The sequence below is a fragment of the Jatropha curcas genome, chromosome 6, assembly GCF_041381405.1.
Source record: "Jatropha curcas cultivar XTBG-Jc1 chromosome 6, XTBG_Jcur_1.0, whole genome shotgun sequence".
NCBI classification, from domain to species: domain Eukaryota; kingdom Viridiplantae; phylum Streptophyta; class Magnoliopsida; order Malpighiales; family Euphorbiaceae; genus Jatropha; species Jatropha curcas.
The window spans coordinates 5420409-5440501 of record NC_143156.1 but is presented as its reverse complement, the minus strand read 5'-3'; the positions used below and the strand labels follow the sequence as shown (position 1 = coordinate 5440501).

The window sequence follows — 20093 nt, the reverse complement described above, 5'->3', positions numbered from 1 at the left end:
GTCGATGCAATATAAACAATCGTAAGAAAAAGAAAAACAAAGATAATGCAACAAAACTGGCAAACCATGTTCGATTATGGCCTGTAAATAATTTTTAATTTCTCAAAATAAAACTTTTGAATCCTCAAAAAGAAAAATGAATCTTTTTGCGGATTTGGCAAATACCCAGACGCAAAATGAAGAGGGTCTGAAGAAACTAAACTGAAACAACACGAAAAAAAAAAAAAAGAGAATAGACAATTTCAGATTTACCAAGATGTGATTTTAAAATAAATCACTCGAAACAAAATCACCATGCAGAGCTGAGGTTAGAGGAGGAAGATACAAGATATTTTTTTTGGATTATTAATTTTTCTTATTTTTTGGAATTAAAAAAATAATTAATGACATTTATTCCTCTGGTCTATGTAGGCCCATAGATGGAATCTAGATGAGTATTTTTCTTTTTTAATTAATTGATAGCAAAATGGAATATATACAATAATGTAATGCACAACAATTGCACTACTTGTCGATCATTGGTGAATTGGAAATATCTTTACTCCTTTTTGTAAGTTTCCATATTTTACTATTTCACATTCCAGATTATGTGATATCATCCATTTATAAAATATAATTTGAACCATAATTAATTTTAATTGTTTCACCATTAAGAAGAAGTAATGTTAGCCACATAACTAACACAACTTTGTTAATTAATTTTTAAATTTTGATTTAATTTTCATGTCAAACCTAAGTGGGTTATTTTTATTTATGAATTTTCAGAAATTTTAATTTTCATGTCAAACTATATAATTAATGCATACCTACCACAGTCCACTGTACCCAGAGACTCTCATGATAATTAGATGAAAATATTTCAACTTTCATGGAAATTTCCAATTAAAGGAAATCATTTATCTTTAGAGAAGACAACAATTTGGGGTTCTACCTTCTCAATAAATCATTTTCAAAAGGGCAAAAAAAAAAAAAAAAAAAAAAAAAAAAAAAAAAAAAAGCTAGCTTTTGCTTTATAGACTTTGCAAGTCAAGTCTTAGCACTAATAGTCAAATTCATATTTCTATCGGTCGTTTATCTTGTATACAGAAATTACCACATCTCTTTCTTTTTCTTTTTGCTTTTTCAAGTCAAGTCTTAGCACTAATATGTCTCCTTGACATCAAATTGACCAACAAATTCCTTAAGCGTTTAATTTGTAGAATTAGCAAGGGTTGAGTAGGATATTTCAACATATTAAATAGGAATTATTGCAAATAAATCAAATTAAATTCAGTGTTTCTATAGTCAAATTTTAAAATTTAGTACCATGTAGTATATAGTGTTGCATATTCATGTTCCTCATTATAGGGATTATGTTTCTCGTTAAAAAATTTTAACGAAAGAGCTCGAACTTGAGACTTCTCACTCCTCACATAAATAAGAAAGTCAACCAAACCCACCATGTGATTAGTATTATCTCATTTTCTTTGTTCAATTTAATTAAATATTTTGTATAAATATTAACTTACTCGCATTGTATAAATTTATTGTGCATAAAGACGCTAGCATGTATTGTTGTCCCTTTTGAAGTTTCTTTTGAGAGTCAGAGGACAAGTTGATTTGGTTTACTATTTAAATGACTATGGTTTTTAATCCATGCTATAAAACTAATAAGTTTTTTTTTAAAAAATATGGGATCTTAACCAAAACCAAAGTAGATAGTTTTGGGATCATACGTAAACAATTCTATTTTGGTCTCATCCTTCTTCACTATCAAAATTACTAATTTCACGGCTGTGATCTCGTTTAGCTAAAGCTAAAGTTAAAAAAATTTTATAAGTTGCTATTTATAGTGAGGATTGCAAATTTTAAAAGTTGCTTTTAATGGTAATATATTTTAATTCATTAGTTTTTTCACTTATGTCAATAATGAAAAATCTTAAGTTGAGTCGTGTCAAACACAAGATTTTTTCACCACTTTATTGTTTGGCTCGCAGTATTATTTTGACTCATTGGACCTTTTAATAAATTGAAAAATTGTGGAAAAAAAGTAGTTAACCAAAAGCATATAAGTTAACATATATGAATTGAAATAAAAAAATTCAATTAAAGTTAAAATTGAAAAAAAAAAACTATAATAATTAGAGCAAGTTCGCAGTTTGATTGATATATAGCAAGAAACATATTTCTCTGATACATATTAGAAAAATATATTGCTTGCATTAATATGATATATGTAGGTTATTAAATATTAATTAATCGAAGTTAATTAATTATCCCTATTTCATTAATCCCTCTCTAACCAATAGAAATTCAATAAGGCTTCTCACCAACATAGTTCCCCGGAGGATAATAGTTGCAACTAATAATCTTCCATCCTTCACCACACCTAACACTAGCACAACCTACTTCCTTGGTGTTTTTCCAAATAACCTGAGTGTAATGCCGGCATTTACCGCCAACACAAGTATTGCTTTGATAATCATAATGAGCCTTCTCATCTACCCATAATTTCACACCATCCACACCGCTGAATTTGCCGAAACCTTGCGCTAAATTCTCCCCATAAGGACAACCTACTGAATGCTCTAAGCTGCAACTTGCAACTAAAGACTTTGTATAGTGTTTGGCATATTTTACCAATGTTGTGTTCCAACAAAGCAGTGCGATCCCTAGCTCTGCGCGGGCGCAATTATGTGCGGCGAGGTAGTCTTTTGGAGAGTCGTGGGCTGCAGAGTGGTGGGCAGAGTGGTGGGCTAGAGACAGGGGAACCATGGTTAATGCCATGAAAATTAGGGCTTTTACTACCAACTTGTTGAACCCCATTTTCTAGTTGTCTATATTAAGCTATGTAGAGGCAGAAAATGAGGCTCCAATTTGCACAAATTGGATGAGTAGGTTCTGAGTATCTATAAGGAAGAAATGTAGGAAAATGTGTTCTTTGAATTAGTTGGCTTTACTCAAAATGGAACTATTTTTGTGGATTGATTAATAATTATTGGAAATAAATTTCTGAATAGAAAAAAATTCGTTAGTTAGAAAAATCAAGAAGTTCGGAAATTATCATGGAATAGTTATTGATAACCGTTTTGTCTCATTTTGTTTTTCTTAATAAAAACAACAAATGGAAAATTTGCACCACAAAAAAAAAAAAAAAAAAAAAAAAAAAAAAAAACAAATGGATAGAAAAGAATTATTTTATTTTCTTGATGCTAGGCGAGAAACTAATTTAACTAATTTAAAATTTAAAAAAAGGACTTCAATTTTTTTTTTATAGAAAAATATATGTTTCCATTAAAGTTCATCTAAGAATGCAATTCATTCCATCTTATCTAACTACCTATAAGTAAAAAGAAATATTCAACTCTCTCTTTATTCATTATATATATTCTATTTTTTCTTTTTTAAAATTTTTGAATTTGTTTTATTATTTTATGTTTTGATTTGACAATTAACTTAAGCTATTTTTAAAATCTAAAAATTAATATCTATTTCTAGTAATAGTTATGACTTAAAAATTTTAATCAACTATGTTTGTATCCATATCTATCATTTATCATATTATATATCTATATTTATATATTTTATTTTATTTATATATTAGAAACATAATTATATAATGTAACGATCATACTATACTATGTTAGCACCATGAGTTGGAATAATAATTTAACAGAAGTAATACATCTATACTGTATATAAAAGTGAAAATGAGGGAAAATAATGAGATTTTCTATTTCACCCTTAATGAAATTTAAAATGTTCTAAAATACCCTTAATGATAGCCAATTAAAAAATTACAGTTTATTAGTTGATTAGATATAATTTATAAAACTTAATTTTAAGCCAATCATGTGTGATTTCATTGTCTTCTCACTTATGTGAAAAGTGAAAGGTCTCGAGTTTGAGTCCCCTCAATTACAAGTGTTTTTACCGATTTGATTATTGTGTAGCTCACAGTATTATCTTGACTCATTAAGCATCCTAATGAATCAAAAAAATATATTTTTTAAATAAATAAATATAAATAATTCAACATTTTAAAATTTTAAGTTTTATCTTTACTAAATTTAATTTTTTTAATGAATATATATGATAATGAGATATTTGAAAATTTTTTATATTTTATTTATTAAATACTTAATTCTTTTTAGGAAATATATAAAAAAAAAGAAAGAAAATAAATTTTTTTCTTTGTATGATATGATTGGATATTTTTTAAAAAATAAATAAATTTTCAAATACTATATATATAATATTTTATTTAGGAGAGCGATAAAAAAAAAAGAAAAAAGTATATTATTTTTATTAGTGTTTTTGTTATTTATGTTCGTAAGATTTGATTGGATGTATTTTTTAAAAAGTAAATTTTCAAATAGAATTTACATAATTGGACCTTAAACAGTTGAAAATTTTAATTTAAAAAAATATATTTTATTGATATATTTATATATCTATATGCATTAAAATGTTTTTTTTTTTTTATTAGGTGAGTTACCAATTTGATTGTTGTGTAACCCACAGTATTATTTCGGCCCATCAGGCTTCCTAATGAATCGAAAAAAATAATTTTTTAAGTAAATACATATATAAAATTAAGCATTTCAAAATTTTGAATTTTATATTTACTAAATTTCATTTTAATGAATATATATAATAATGAAACATTTGAAAATTTTCTATATTTTATTTATTAAATATTTAATTCTTTTAGGATATAGATAAAAAAAGAAAGAAAATATATATTTTTTATTAATATTCTTTATATTTATGTTTGTATGATATGATTGGATATATTTTTTAAAGAATAAATTTTCAAATTGAATATATATAATATTTTATTTAGGAGAGAGATAAAAAAAGAAGAAAAAGTATATTAATATATTTGTTCTTTATAGTTTGTCATATTTGATTGTATATATTTTTGAAATACCCCGAATTTTTATTTTCGAAACTTTCGAATTTTTATTAAATCAAAAATCTCGATTTTCAACTATATGGACTATAAATACCAAACAATCTCATTTGAGCCCAAGTTTGCGAGTTGGGCCTAAGCCCAAATATATCATCGGAATTTTCGATTTGAGAACACTTAAAATTTTTGAGAAATAATACGAAACTCCAACAACTTAATCTATTCTAAATATATATAAATTAATTAAACCAAATATTGTGCTATTAATATTTTTATTATTATTGGGTAAATGGAGAAAAAGTTACGGAATCTAACTAAAGTAATTAAATAAATCGAACCGGACTCGAAAATCAAATTAATTTTTTGAAAACCACACGAATAATCTGAAAATCAAATGAAAAACCTGCAAACCGAGCAAATCGAGCCGAACCATTGAATTAGACCAAATCGGTTCGAATCGAACCGGAATGGTCTATGTGGGTCCCGTTTATATATGACACAATCCAAGAGGGGGGGTGAATTGGGTTTTCTAAAAATTTAACTTTCAAAAACAAAAATCAGAATTCTATTGCAGCGGAATTAGAAAGCATTTGTCAGAGTTAGTTATCAAGTTTAGAACTTCCTCACAAAGCTTATTGTACGATTAGAAAGACTCTGTGAAGAATAATTATTACATTTAGAACTGCTTCACAAAGCTTAAGCAATTTTAGAATAACTCTGTGAAGGACATCTATTGCGATTAGAACAACTTCACAAAGCTTAAGCAATTTTAGAAAGACTCTGTGAAGAACAGCTATTGCGATTAGAACAGCTTCACAAAGTTTATTGCTATTTTAGAAAGACTCCGTGAAGAACAGCTATTGCGATTAGAACAGCTTCACAGAGCTTAAGCAATTTTAGAAAGACTCTGTAAACAACAGTTATTGCATTTTAGAACTGGTTCACAAAGCTTTAAGCAAGATTAGAAAACTGATTATAATTCAAATTGTGAATTACACTGAATATAGAAGGACAGATTAGAACTTGGTAAAATCACAATACAGAAATCCAGAGTTCTAATGTTCCACAGAGATAAAGCTTTAAACAATAGACTCATACTCTTTTGCAAAACCCATTCTTTTTAAAAGAGGAAATGGTTTTTATATGAAAAGATGATATTCTCTTTTGAAGTTAACGTTGAGATTATTTTTGCTTTAATGAGCAATAAAGTTTCTGATGTTTTTAAACTAACGAGGCAATGCATGTGTTGCAATTAAAAGGGCTGTTAGACCACATTTAATATTCACACATGCAAGGTTTGGAGATGAAAGGTTCAGTTTAGAAAACAGTGTAACATTTATATCAGATACAGCCAGCTGTATTAGAAACAGACAGCTGTATTAAATCAGAAACTGTTTTTTAGATCAGAAAATACTTTTTGCAGAATTTCATTTAATAGCTACCAAGAATATTTACTCCAAAGATATTTTAGATAGGAAAATGTGAAGAATAAAGATTTTGGCTATATCCTCTTAATAAATTTATTCAAAAACATTTCAAAACAATTTTGAGAGATATAAAATAGATTTGTGCTTATAATATCATTTACTCTCTATCCTACAATAATTTCCTAAGACTTATTATAATACTAACCAATAGAAAATATCTTCATTAATCTTCATGGTCTTCAAATAAAAATCTTGGGATGTAGGAACTTCATTTCTTCAATAATCATTTCTGCATAAAATAATATTAGCACATACAAGAATATTAAATTTATTTGTTTTGTATAATCATCAAAATCTCAAGATAAAATTGACCCTTGAGCCAACAGTCTAGAAGCTCTAGACTCCTCCTTTCTTTTCTTCTTTTCTCCTTCTTCTTCTTCTCCCTGGGGGCAGTGGCAGACGTTCCTCTCCATCCCTTCTCCTTCCGGCGACGGCTCGACGGGAGCAAGGCGGCGACCGGTCTCCTTTTCGGCGCTGGACACAAATCCAGCTCTTCCTTGTAGCGACCGGAGCTCCAGCGGCATGGGTGCAGCTTCTGCTTACTCTCAACGGCGCAGCAACGGACTCCGGCGAAATCTAGAGATTCCGGCAATGAGAGGCTTGAAGGAGAGTCTCAGACGACTCCATTCCTCCACGTGATCACTTCCCTTCAAACAATTCCGGCGATGGAGCATGTAGGAAAAAACCGCAAGAGCAGCGACGAAAGGGGTGACTGTCGGGCTCATTTCGGCCACCTAGAAGATCGATCTCCCGAAACGAATGCCAAAAACGGACTCCTGGGGAAGAATCGAGCCAGATGGCGTGGAGTGCGTTCGGTTTTGAGCAGCCACGACTTTCCGCCACCGTGCACGGCGGCTGGTGGGTGACCGGCCGGCGACACTCCGGCGAGGCCCTGAGAGACAGAATTCTCTTCTCTCCGCGCTGATTATATAATTGTCGCTCGATTCTCAATTGCTACGCTCTAAGACTAAATTCTCAATTGTTGTATATAAGGAATTAATTAATTAATTAATGAATTTAATTGAGTAATAAAGTAAATTAAATTGAATTTGAATGAATAATCAATCAAATATAATTTTGCTAAGAATCAGTCGGTATAATGTAAATGCAAATTAGTTCTGCACATTGTTATATATATTTCATGAACATTAGTTACAACTAGAAGGTTCGGTATTGAGATAAGAATTCCTAGCTAATATTTATGTAAGCTAATTTAGGAATTTTAATAAATATTGGTAGGGGAGAGTTATAATTTAAGGCTTAGACAAGTAAATAGTTTTAGAGCAATTAATAATATCATTTAATCATGCTTGGAGGTTAGTATAATTTGTTAATTAGTTAATTTGGAACTATTAAGTGTATATATGTGAGTTTGATGGATGATACATGTAGTTTGAAGCGGATGGGTTGGTTGAATTGATTGCCCGATGGATGAGCTGTGTGAATTGATTGATCGAATAATTGATAAATAAGGTTATAGCGGACGGGATGAGTTGATTTGAGTTGCCCGACAGATGGGCTTTGATATTATATTGTTGAATTGTGGCTTAGTCAAATTTTAGGGGAGGTGCTACCGAAATTTCGATAGAACCTGGACTAGTTTTAATTAATAACATAATTAATAAGTTTATTTAGATTAATTCTATAACTTAATACATAATAAATAGAGTGCTCTATTTATTTATTTATTTTCATGGTTATTGTTTATTACTATCATTTATTTTATTGTTGTTGTTTATTGTTAATATTATTTATTTATTTATTTATTTGCATTTGAGTATGGATGTCTAATTGTGCATTGCATTACGATGTTTGACTGATCGATATGTCTGCAATTAATTGCAATGTTTGATTAATTGTGATGTGACAATGTTTTGCCATGTTTATGCGGGATTGGGATGAAGTGGGTCACCATAGATTTGTGAGGACGGACTACCGTCGGCCATGTATGGGGAGATTAGCGCCCCCGTGTGGATCTGATGATATGATATGAATGATATGAAAAACCACAGGGTGGCCTCTTGTTGTTATGGAAAAGAAAAGAGAGAATGAAAAAACAATGAGAGGACTGGTCAAGTGAGGATTAGACCGGTCGGCCAGAATGGGGGATTGGCTTCCTAGTGCACACGTCTGAGAGGATGGGCCATGTGAGAGTACGGCTCGTCGGGGGTTTCGGTGATGCCACTGACTAATTTCTACGTGATATGATTATATGAAGATGTTAATGATTGTGAGTGCTGGTGATATGCCATTTGTGTGACTGAATGCGTAAGCATATGACTAGTCGGATGACTAGATTGATATATTTACACATTTGTGTGAATGCGTGTGTTATGCAATAATTATTACTCCTTAGAAAACTCATATGTCCTGTTTGATTTTTCAAGAAGTAAGTTTTTCTTTGATTCGATTTAGGCTATGTTTCTTTGGCGCAGGGCAATAGAGAAATTTTTCTAGTTCCATAATTATTTTACTATGTAATTATATGTATAAAAAGCTATGTATACAAAACAGTTAGTGACTCTGCAGTTGTAGGATTTACATACATTTAGTCGTGTATTAACATAAACGAAATAATTCTGTGAGCCCATATAAAAAATGTGATGTATTGTAAATTGGGCCAGAGATATGGAATGTTGTAGAAGATAAACTTGAGCTGAGAAATAATAAAATCTTGAGGTTTATTTTTCATAATCATATGGGCTGAATGTTGAAATTTATACTGAGACAATAGATTCAAGTGTTTCAGGCTTACTACGGGCCTCGAGGGCCTTAAGCTTACCTGGGCCCTAGTGCCAGTCCGACCCATGGAAACGGGTCGTGACAATTTTGTAACAAATAAATTTTCGAATAGAATTTACATAATTAAACATGGGATGTTAAACAATTGAAATTTTAATTTAAAAAAAATGTAATATTTTATTGATATATTTACATATTTACATATATTGAAACTTTTTTTTTTGTTAGGTGAGTTTTGAAAGAGTTTTATTCTTAATAATAATTTTTTATTTTATTTTTTGTTACTGAATAATTTGTAACTATTATCATTTTAATTTAGTAAGAGTTTTATATATCCTTTATAATAAATAGATAGACTATTGATGGTTAAGCATTTTTAAATTTCTTAATATTTTTTCTCTTATATCTTAAATGTAACGTCCCATTTTTCTATTGAATCGAGTCGTTGCTTAGAGTCGAGTCGGGCTGATTCAAAACCCGGTTCGAGCCATTAGAGTCCAGAGTGGGGTAGAATAGGATGTAATTGAAATAAGGAAAAGAAGTGGACTTACTTGAAGGAAACAAAAAGATCAAAGTATAAGGATTAGGACTTGCTTGCACTAAAGTATAAAGTTGAGGTATTGAGTTGTACCTCTTATGAAGCATAGTTTATGTTGCTTATGAACAAATGATGTTGCTATGAAAATTCTTCTTCTCTGAACACTTTGAAAAATAACTTTTCAAGTGTGGTTTTCTAAAGTTGATTGTTTTATACATGACAATGAAGTCACCTGTATAAATTCATGAGCTATGAAGTATATTGGTTTATGACTTAAACATGAAAATAAGTTATGCATGATTAAGAGTATAAAGGTGAAATGATGTGAATGTGAAATGCATGCATAAAATGCATGAATGTGTGTACATGTGCCTATGGAAGGAGTATGTTGAGGATGAGTTGCTAGTCTTATCTAATAAGAAAACGAACTGATTCGGATTTAAGGACATTAGAATCTATTTAAGAAGAGTATTGATGTGTACATGATTGTGGTTAATGGAATCTAATATGACTATTGAGATAAGCATTTTGCTGGATAGAATACATATATACATATATTCATTGGTGTATTTACGTAAATGATCTTAATGATGAATGATTCGATGTGATTTGCTATAAGAATGAGTGATGAGTAGTTTTCATAAGAACTAATGTCATTATTTCAAGTCATTTATGAGAAGTGATTTCTATTTATGAGAACTACTTACTATTTGGTGGAGTCAAGTCTATTGTGGTGTTCATCAGCTATTTTGCAAATGTATGACTATCAGGAATAATATAAAGTACTATGGTTATAAGAAAAATATGGTGATTCTTAGGATGAAGTCAATTATTTAACTCTTGATGAGCCTAGTAGTGAAGCTGTATGAATTGTGGCACCTTGTGGGTTAATATGGTATAAGTATGAATTATATTCAACAAGATTTAGTTTTTGAGGTTCAAAGTATTTGGTGAATTCTAGATGTTATGTAAGTTTAATGAGAAATTCTATGATTCCAAGAACAAAAAAAAAAAAAAAAAAAAAAAAAAAAAGTAAACGGTTCTTAAACACCAAACGAAGATAATGATGTTATATAAATATTGGACCATGATGATTAAGTGAAATGATGAATGACATTGGACATGGAGAGATAGTTGTCCAACTATTGAATTGATGTTATACCAAGAAATTAGGTGAGTAAGAATGGATCTAGTCATGTGAGTGAATTAAGATTAAGAAAAGCATCAATTAAAGAGGTGAAGGAATATGAATTAGGATGATTTAACTGAGATGATAGTCATTCAGAGTTTTGTGACAAATTAGGAATCATGGTTATTAAGATTCGACGGAAATAAAGTAATGATGCATCAGAGTATATACAAGATCGGACTTACTATACTTTGAGCGTTCAGGAATATGTACAAATTGTGGTTCGTGTTGATCTCACTATGTTTATATAAGAATCAATTCTAAGCCAAAATGATCAAGATTTTATAAGTGATCATTTTTCAGACAGAAAAGATTGGTTAAATGCTAATAGAAGTATTTATAAGTCATGGATGCTTTATGGCTTTATGTGAGCTATCTATGATTTAAAAAAAACAAAAAGGTGGAATTGCTATCACTTTGTGAATTCTATTTGGATGGAACTACCAAATCATTATGGATAAATGGTCAAGTTGAGATAATCTATATGGCACATTGCATGATTTGCATAACTTTGTGATTGTGTATAATTACTTTCATGTATTGACATTTGGAACTTTGGTTTCATTTTGTTTTGTTCTTGAGTGGAACTTGCAAGTATGCATGTATGACTATATGTATATATGCATGACAGTGGATGAGAAGAAGTACCATGATAAAAGTAAGTACCATGACGACATAAAGTTATTCATACAGTTATGAACATAAACTATGTGATCTCAGGATATGTTTCTATAATCTCATCATGCTTTATGAGAATTTACTTTATGCAAATCTTTGAATAGGCTATTGCAATGAAATGCCTTGATATGTATATGAGATGATGATATGATATGTATATGATATGTCTATGATATGCTGATATGTTTAGAATGGGCAGTATATAGGTCTTTGGATTGAGTGCTGATATGGACTAGATATATTAGCTAGTATGGATGTTCATTTGGGAGAATCATGTGGAGAACATAAGGCTAGTAAGTGCTAGCCGATGAACGAAGAATCAAATTGAGTTGGAAACTATTATGAGAGTTGTAAGTGTTTAATGTAAGTGAATTCCGAGGACGAAATTCTTTAAGGGGGGTAGAACTGTAACGTCCCATTTTTCTATTGAATCGAGTCGTTGCTTAGAGTCGAGTCGGGCTGATTCAAAACCCGGTTCGAGCCATTAGAGTCCAGAGTGGGGTAGAATGGGATGTAATTGAAATAAGGAAAAGAAGTGGACTTACTTGAAGGAAACAAAAAGATCAAAGTATAAGGATTAGGACTTGCTTGCACTAAAGTATAAAGTTGAGGTATTGAGTTGTACCATTTTGACACTTGAGGTACCATTTGGTAATTTTCACATAAAAATCATTGATATTCTAAAGACTACCTGTGAGTTCCATTTCATTGTCATTTCTTCATCCTTATCTTCCTCTTCTTCCTCTACTTTCCTCTTCCACTTTCCTTTCTCCATCACTTTTAATGGTAGTGAAGATTTTAATGGGATTCAAACATTAATTCAACTTCTATTCTATCCAAGTAAGTAAACCTTCTTGAATTTCATACTTGAATCATTTGGTGATATTTTTAGATGATTCATAAGAATTCTCATGTATAGGAGAGGTGAGCTCAAAGGTAAAAAGGAAGCTAAGAAGAAGATTCCAAGCTTGTTAAGTGAAGGTGTGCTATCTCTTTTAGTTTAATTCATTTCCTTGCATGAGAATTTGTGTGTTGTGTTGATAATGAGAAGATATGTTGCTTAATGTTGAGTGAGATGACTGAAAATGGTGAAAAAGCATGAGATGAAATGAAGAAATGAAGTAGATATTGAGTTCATGCTGAAACAAGTTTTGCTGGAAAAGTTACCAGTAACTTCACCTTGATTTTTACCCCATTTAATGATGGAATTAGGAAGTGTCATAGAAGAGTTATTTGTTCCTCTATGTGTTAGCTTTACATGGGTTTTTTGAATCACCCAAATCGGAGTTATATATTGAGAGATATGGCCAAAAGAGTACAGACTGCGCAGGCTGGAAAACACGTCGCGCGCTCGCGAATTTCATTTGCGCGCTCGCGACTTGGCCTGTAAACTCACTGACTCTTTTTTGGTGCTTTGCGCGCTCGTGACTTTCGTTTGCGCGCTCGCGACTTATGTTTTTATGCTCTTTTGACTTCATTTTCAATGCAATTGTATTCCTTTGCTCAACTTATATGCCTCCAATCATTTTAAAACAAAAAGACAACATTAGAACATGCATCAAAACAACATGCAAGCATGCAAATGATGTGAAATGAGGTAAACACAACTTGTAATTGTATTCTATGCAATTGTGAAATGATGTGAAATGGTGTATGAAGTTATGAATTCTATGCAATTGTATTCCTTTTCTCAACTTGTATGTCTTCAACCATTTTAAAGCAAAAAGACAACATGAACACATGTATAAACACAAAATGCAAGCATGCAAATTACGACACAGTTACTATGCTTTTGTTTTATCTATTGTCATTCCATTAATATGCTCCATTGAGGTTAGGTAGAAACCATGTAGATAAGGCTATGTCGCGACATAGAATAGCAGATCTGCGCCCCATACAGTTTGGTACTCCGGCTACAGGCCGTTGAGTGGATATGATTATATAGGCCATAGCAGCCAAGCATACAGTTTCATCCAGTTTCATACAGTTTTTCTTATCACTTCGGTTTCACTATAACCTTATGGAGCCATACAGATATCTTGACATAACATTGCATGAATCATACAGTATACTAAACAGCAAGAAAGATCATCAAGGTAAAATGAAAGTATCATGATATGTGTGCTTACATTCCATATGTGAGTACATGTTTATTTCTACATATGTGTGTGCTTATATGTTTCTTTCTTCATTGTGATATTCACTGAGTTTAATCAAAGTTACAGAATTCATACAGCATAAAGAACATCAGGTAAGATCATGAAAGTATAATGCTATATATGCGTACAAGTTTAGTTATTGAATCTTTAAGGAGCCATACAGTCATGAGATGTTATTAATCATAACTTATATGATGTGACTAAAAGTGCATAAGTCATACAGCATAAGGAATAGCAAGTAAGACAATGAACATATACTGTTATGTATTCTTACATGTTTATTGATCTCATCCATACAACACAATGAACAGCAGGTAAGATCATGCTAGTATCATAATGTGTGATTACAGGTTCATGTAAAGGAGTTATGAGATAATTAGAACTAAATTATTGATGTTTATGAATTAGAAGTTTATTCGTGGCTATAAAGAGACATTTATGTTGTAATTTACTGATTCTATGATGATCAATGCTTTATGAAATTTGTATTTTAAGTTAGTTGCCATCACACTTTGTTAAGTATGTGAATTATGAGCACCACTGAGTTTTATACTCAGCGCGTCGATTTTTATCACGCGTAGGTTGAAGATCGTGGTTGTTACTTGAAGACGTGAAGAGTACTATCAAAGCAGAAGTGACTAATTTGGTCATAGTAGATTGAGAGTTGTATAATTAAGAATTATGGCATGTATTAAGATTTATGGCATGTATAATTATTACATTTGTTAGAGCTTATGTGATTGGAAATATAATTGAAGCATGTAATTATTATGGTGTAAGTATTTGGAGGAAATGATTGAATATGAAATATTTTACTATAGTTGGTATGATTAGGTCCTGAAGACTTGATATAGATCCTGAATGCAATTAACTGCTGGGTATGAAATGCTATTTCGGATTTATACAATTATGAAAAGATATATAAAGTGTTATTATGTTCTGATGATTATTTGGAGATATTGAGAGTGTTTTGTATTCATGTTTAGCATATAGGATGACATAAGCATGACAGGACATAAGTTCAACCAAATTGTAGCGTCTCGGCTCGGTTCATTCGGGTTAACGCGTGAACCGGGAAGGGATGTTACATTAAATCTGTTTGACTTAAAAGAAAATAGTGTTTAGGAAACTAGAAAAAAAAAAAAAAAAAAAAAAAAAAAAACTAGAACTATATATTTCTGTTTGGGTCACTTTTCGGGGTTTCAAGAATTTGTATGTATGTGCATATATTCTTTTCTATAATACACTGAGTAAGTAATACAGCCACTATAGTAAAAGTGATTTCCATTATCAATTCAGATCATCTTCTCCTTTATTTTCTTTTACCTAGCAGTAAAAATAATTTATTACTATTCTTCATTATAGTTGTATATATATATATATTAATTAGGAGTTAAAAGCAGGGGATTACTATTTTCTTTTTGAGCACCTATTAGGGTTCTAAAAATCTACATTTTATAAATTATGGCCTAAAGAATTAGGTTTAAGGATTGAATTGAATTTTATTCTAAGATCACTTCATTATATAAAAATAGAATTAAGTACATAATATATAGCATTGCAAGTAGTTTGTACGATAAAGTATAATACAAATTGACCACTTGTATTTATTTTACTTTAAACAAAACTTATGATTTAATATTATATAGATAAAAAATGAGTATACTATGAGCATAGTCAACATGCAACGCACGTCATCAAAATTAGTATTATTAAAAGGAATTCTGGTAAAACAGATCGGGTTAAAAAAATCGGGTTTTTTTTGTATTGACTACCAATATGATCACAAGACTTGCCATGTTCTAATAGCTAAAGCATCACTTTCTTTCATTGCATTAGTGATTCTTTCATAAAAAGTAACTCCTTCACCAAAAGGCCGCGATACAAATAACAAAGACAAATAATTGACTTCATGTCTCCGTAGCACAACCGTTGATGATGGATATCCACTAGGTGGCACCGCAGTGATCAGCTATAATGGGTTTTTCTAAAGTGACTTGTCATGCCAGATTTAATACTATAGCAAGAGATGCAACGGAAACATTACAACAGTGTAATTTATAGCTTTAATACCAACAAGTTTGGGTATTTCTAGTATCCACTGGGCAACATCATAAGGACCAATTGTATTTCTTTTCATGTATAACCTTTTCAACGTGCTAACAGGTGTGATTCAAGGCTATGGTTAGAGAATGAGTTCAGTGGATAGGGAAATCGGAGGCAGTCTCCATACTAGCGAGGAGGCAGTCAACCGGAGGAATGGTAGGAGAATGGAAAGAAATGAATTGAAATGTTTTAGTTGTTGTATTGCTTTGTCAGGGAGCAAAAAGTGGTAGAGCAACCTTTTTCGGCTAGTCTATTAGAGAGATGGAGAAATGGAGTCACGAGGTCAATGACAAAACATTCTTACACTTATCATAATCAATCACATTATAATTAATCACTTCTCAGATTTTCTTAATGCATATAAATAAATACCCAAAAAAAACCCCATAAAACCATAATGTACTGATCAGACGCTCCTCAAAACATCAATCAATAATGCCACAGCATAATCAGCGACATCTCCAGAAAAGGTCGAATTTGTATGCGATTCCTCAGCGGCTACACTCAGTGAGGTCAATGTAATCTACTCCGGCAACTACAATCTCAAGCGAAGGTAGAAGAGTGAGAATGTCGAAGGTAACTGGGCTAGGACCAACAATGTCAGAGGCAACAAGGCTGGGACCAACAGCGAGAATGCTGGGACCAACAATGTCAGAGGTAGCAAGGCTGGGACCAACAAGGAAAATATCGGAGGTGACAGGGGTACGATGCAGAATGCCGATGAGAGCATGGCAAAGTAGTTGGCTAGTCGAAGTGAGTGCACAAGCCGGAACTGAAACTGAAGGCCAAGTTATTGAGGACTGATGAGATCGTATTGTTTTTGCTCCAAAATAAACGGTTCAATTGCTTTACTAGCATTATATTGGTTTTTGAGAGTCACACGTTTTCACCTTTAAGAACATGGAGCGATTTGGGTTGAATAGAGATAGTTATTATATAATTTGGATACAAAGGTCACATTTGACATTTTAATTGCCAAGGGACAAGTCTAGAGACTAAATTAGACTTTATTCTAAAATTGAACAACAAACAAAACAGTATCAATAGTACTAAAGAGAGTTATTAAAAATGGAAAAAATAAATTAATTTGTAATTTATTTCATAAGTTAGCATTTTTGTCATTAAAAGAAAAAAAAAGGAACAAGAAAATGATGGGAATTAACTAAATGCTACATTTCAATGTTCTTTAAATGCAAGTATTAATTTTACTCCAATATCTCAATTATAGCTTTGCAACTGGATAATATATTTGTCACGATCAGTTGGACAAAAGAAATGGATCTCATGAAGCTCATAGTTAATAAAAACATTTTATTGATGAATTATACCTTGTACTATACCTTGTACAGATGCAGACTACCACATTAAACTGAAACTTCTTGTCCCAATTTCAGACTTTAAGTTTCAGTTTTATTGAATATGTTGTGCAAGGAAGAAATGAGTTAATCATTTCTTGAGTAAACTTGATCTGATTGTGTTTATATTACTGCCAAGAAAAGGTTGGACAAGAATTTTGCAACTTCAATTAGTATTTAAGTTTTCAGATTATAAATCCTGTTCCTCTCACTTTTAGTACTTATAACAAAGAACTGTTGTAGTATTTGTTTTTTTTAGTACTAGTTTATTATCTTGTCCTCATGGAAAAATTTTGGCTCTCTTGTAGAAACAACTGTTAAACAAATTGAAGATGCATTTAAGGATTTCACAGCCAGGGAGGATATTGCCATAGTGTTGATTAGTCAATATGTAAGTTATTCTCACCTCACTCAATTCAAGCGGCATCTTTTAACGTGTTTTTCTGTTGTTTTTAGCTGCTGGTATCACATGTAAACGAACGTTTTGAAACCTTGCATTTATAGTCAGCTGCTACATGATATCTCATGTATTTGTCATGATAAATAAAATTAATTAGTAGTTGCCATTGTCCTTCAAAATGTCTGTGGTGTGTTGTAGTTATGATGCTTGGAGAGAATATTGTTTCTAGTGCTTGTTCAGTTCGAAGTGTATGCTTTGAAGACTTAGCAATTTATGTGTTCTCATGTGTTTGACTGTCTGATGCTCATTGGTCTTGGACACACTGAACAGCCGTCCACCCATGCTGTGGAATACACAATACAATAGGATATGCAATACAGTATTGGTGGTTTGCACGTAAATGAGCTTGGTTGAACAACTGTTTATCTTGGTTCCTAGGATCCTTGTCTCTCTATTAGTTGGTTTGGGTTGCTTATTTCTGATAACTTTTGCTACTGCTAAACTCTCTAATTAAAAACCATTTATAGCATGAGACTTTCTATTTGGTTAATCATTGGACTTGCATTATTTTGAGTTAGACTGCTCTTCCCTTCACTAGATAGATTTTGGTCTTTGATATGCACCATACATGTAAAATTTCATTTCGACTGTATTTCAAATCAAGTAGATCCTCCAAAGATTTTCTCTCAAGCTGTCTCTGAATGTTGATAAGTATACTAGAAATAAGCTTAGGGTTGGTTTTTAAAGATGATATATGAATTGCTTGTGGCAATAGCCTTGGAAAGCATTCATTTCCCATTTATGATGCATGAAAGTTTATGTCCAAGACCATGTCAGGAGTGTTGGATTTAGATCTGTTCTGTTCACAGCAGTTCAGATCAACTATATTATAAGATCAAGTTGATCAATCCAAACAATTTTATTTCCTAAATCATGTCTTTTCTTTCCGTTATACGAGTAAAGGATACTAGAAATGAATGCAGAGTTTAAGTTTCATCATTGTCCTTTTATTGTAGTTTGCTCTCTGGTATTAGTTAGTGATTAACTGCCTTCTGATTATCAGGTTGCGAATATGATAAGGTTTTTGGTAGATAGCCACAACAAGCCAATTGCAGCAATTCTGGAAATACCTTCAAAAGATCATCCTTACGATCCTGCACAAGATTCAGTTCTTTCACGAGTGAAGCACCTCTTTTCAGCTGAATCAGTATCTACTAGGTACTAAGAAAGTATGGAAGTTTGATGGTTATTTATATGTACTATGGCGAGCTAACTGCAGAAGAAGCTGTGAAGCTATGATTGAGGAGAAATCTTTTTATGATTATAATTCTAACACGTGCTACAGGCAAAATGTGTTGAAATCGAAACCATTCAATCAAAAACTAAAAACTAAATCCAAACCGTAAACCATTCAATTAAAAACTGAATTGAAATCGAATCCTTAAAAATCGAATCAGCTCATTGATTTGTAGAAAGAGAAATGAAACAATAGTAATCTGTTGATGGAAAATTAGGTTGAACTAACCTGCTAATGAGTGAGGAACATCAAATAGTACAGTAATAGCAGACCTAGATGAGGAAGAAGAGTCAGGAGGCAGAGCATAAGTAGTAGGAGCAAGTACTGAAGGTGGTGTTGGAGTTGATGTTATAATTGTGAGCTTAATTGTAGGCTTAGGAAATGGATCAAGATAGTGAGCTGTTGACTAGAGTTATCAAAACGAAGAGATTTGGGTGAACAATTTGTCATCAAACAAAGAGTGCATTGATGCAAAGTAAAAGAAAAATGGCCCGCATTTTTTTTATCAGGTGTCCCAAATTCAATGGCCCAACTAATTCTGATTCACACCGAGCATGTACAATAAGGAGAGGAAAGTACTCCCTTCCGAATATTTAAATAGATTTCATACCTAAAACTCAAACTTGAAACCTCTAATTAAGGAAAAAATTATCATTGTCATTCTATCTCACCGTTCGAAGGTTAAGATGGTCAATCCTTTTTTTTTCTATACCAGTATCTAAGAGCCAGGACATTTATGAGAATTAAAAAAATAAATTAAATTATATAAATCGCCATTAACAATGGAGTGTGCAAACACGCCATTCGATTTTGAATCGAACTGAACCACATGCCCAAGGCTCACCCCAAGACGACGTTAACGCCCATAACAGAGCTCGTGCAGCCGTTGGGCTTGGTCCTGTGACTTGGGATAATAAAGTGGCAACTTATGCAAAAAATTATACAAATCAACGCATCAGTGACTGTAGCCTCGTGCATTCGAACGGGCCTTATAGAGAGAACATAGCGTGGGGTAGCGGTGATCTTTCAGTCACCGAAGCTATAAAACTATGGGTTGATGAAAAGCCATTATACAATTATAACTCTAATAGTTGTGCTGCTGGGAAGATGTGTGGGCATTACACTCAGGTGGTTTGGCGTAAGTCAGTTCGCATAGGATGTGAGGAGGTGAGGTGCAATAATGGAGGAACCTTCATTACTTGCAACTATGATCCTCCTGGCAACTACATTGGGGAGCATCCTTATTAA

The 20093-nt window shown here is 31.8% G+C and overlaps 2 protein-coding genes across 3 annotated transcripts; one reads left to right on the top strand and one right to left on the bottom strand.

Moving 5' to 3' along the window:
* Positions 1 to 2135: 2135 nt before the first annotated feature.
* LOC105635973 (pathogenesis-related protein 1) lies at positions 2136 to 2842 on the bottom strand. The gene has a single exon (XM_012219125.3). It carries the CDS (start codon positions 2803 to 2805, stop codon positions 2293 to 2295), a length of 513 nt encoding a protein of 170 aa, XP_012074515.2. The 5' UTR covers positions 2806 to 2842; the 3' UTR covers positions 2136 to 2292.
* Positions 2843 to 14387: 11545 nt separating this feature from the next.
* On the top strand, positions 14388 to 20093 carry LOC149495370 (basic form of pathogenesis-related protein 1-like). 2 transcript variants are annotated; one of them, XM_089722967.1, is made up of 2 exons: positions 14388 to 14410; positions 19673 to 20093. In XM_089722967.1, exons 1-2 carry the CDS (start codon positions 14388 to 14390, stop codon positions 20091 to 20093), a joined length of 444 nt encoding a protein of 147 aa, XP_089579093.1. The 2 variants fall into 2 exon arrangements, with proteins under 2 accessions (XP_089579093.1, XP_089579092.1); XM_089722966.1 differs by lacking the exon at positions 14388 to 14410 and adding an exon at positions 18296 to 18363 and having other exon boundaries at positions 19676 to 20093.

What these genes read in the sequence shown, in the direction of transcription:
- LOC105635973 (XM_012219125.3), bottom strand. Translation starts at nt 2,805, where the DNA reads ATGGGGTTCAACAAGTTGGTAGTAAAAGCCCTAATTTTCATGGCATTA.
- LOC149495370 (XM_089722966.1), top strand. Translation starts at nt 18,296, where the DNA reads ATGATATATGAATTGCTTGTGGCAATAGCCTTGGAAAGCATTCATTTC. An exon ending in CCATTTATGATGCATGAAAG is followed by an intron (nt 18,364 to 19,675) that starts TTTATGTCCAAG and finishes AACTGAACCACA; the next exon opens with TGCCCAAGGCTCACCCCAAG.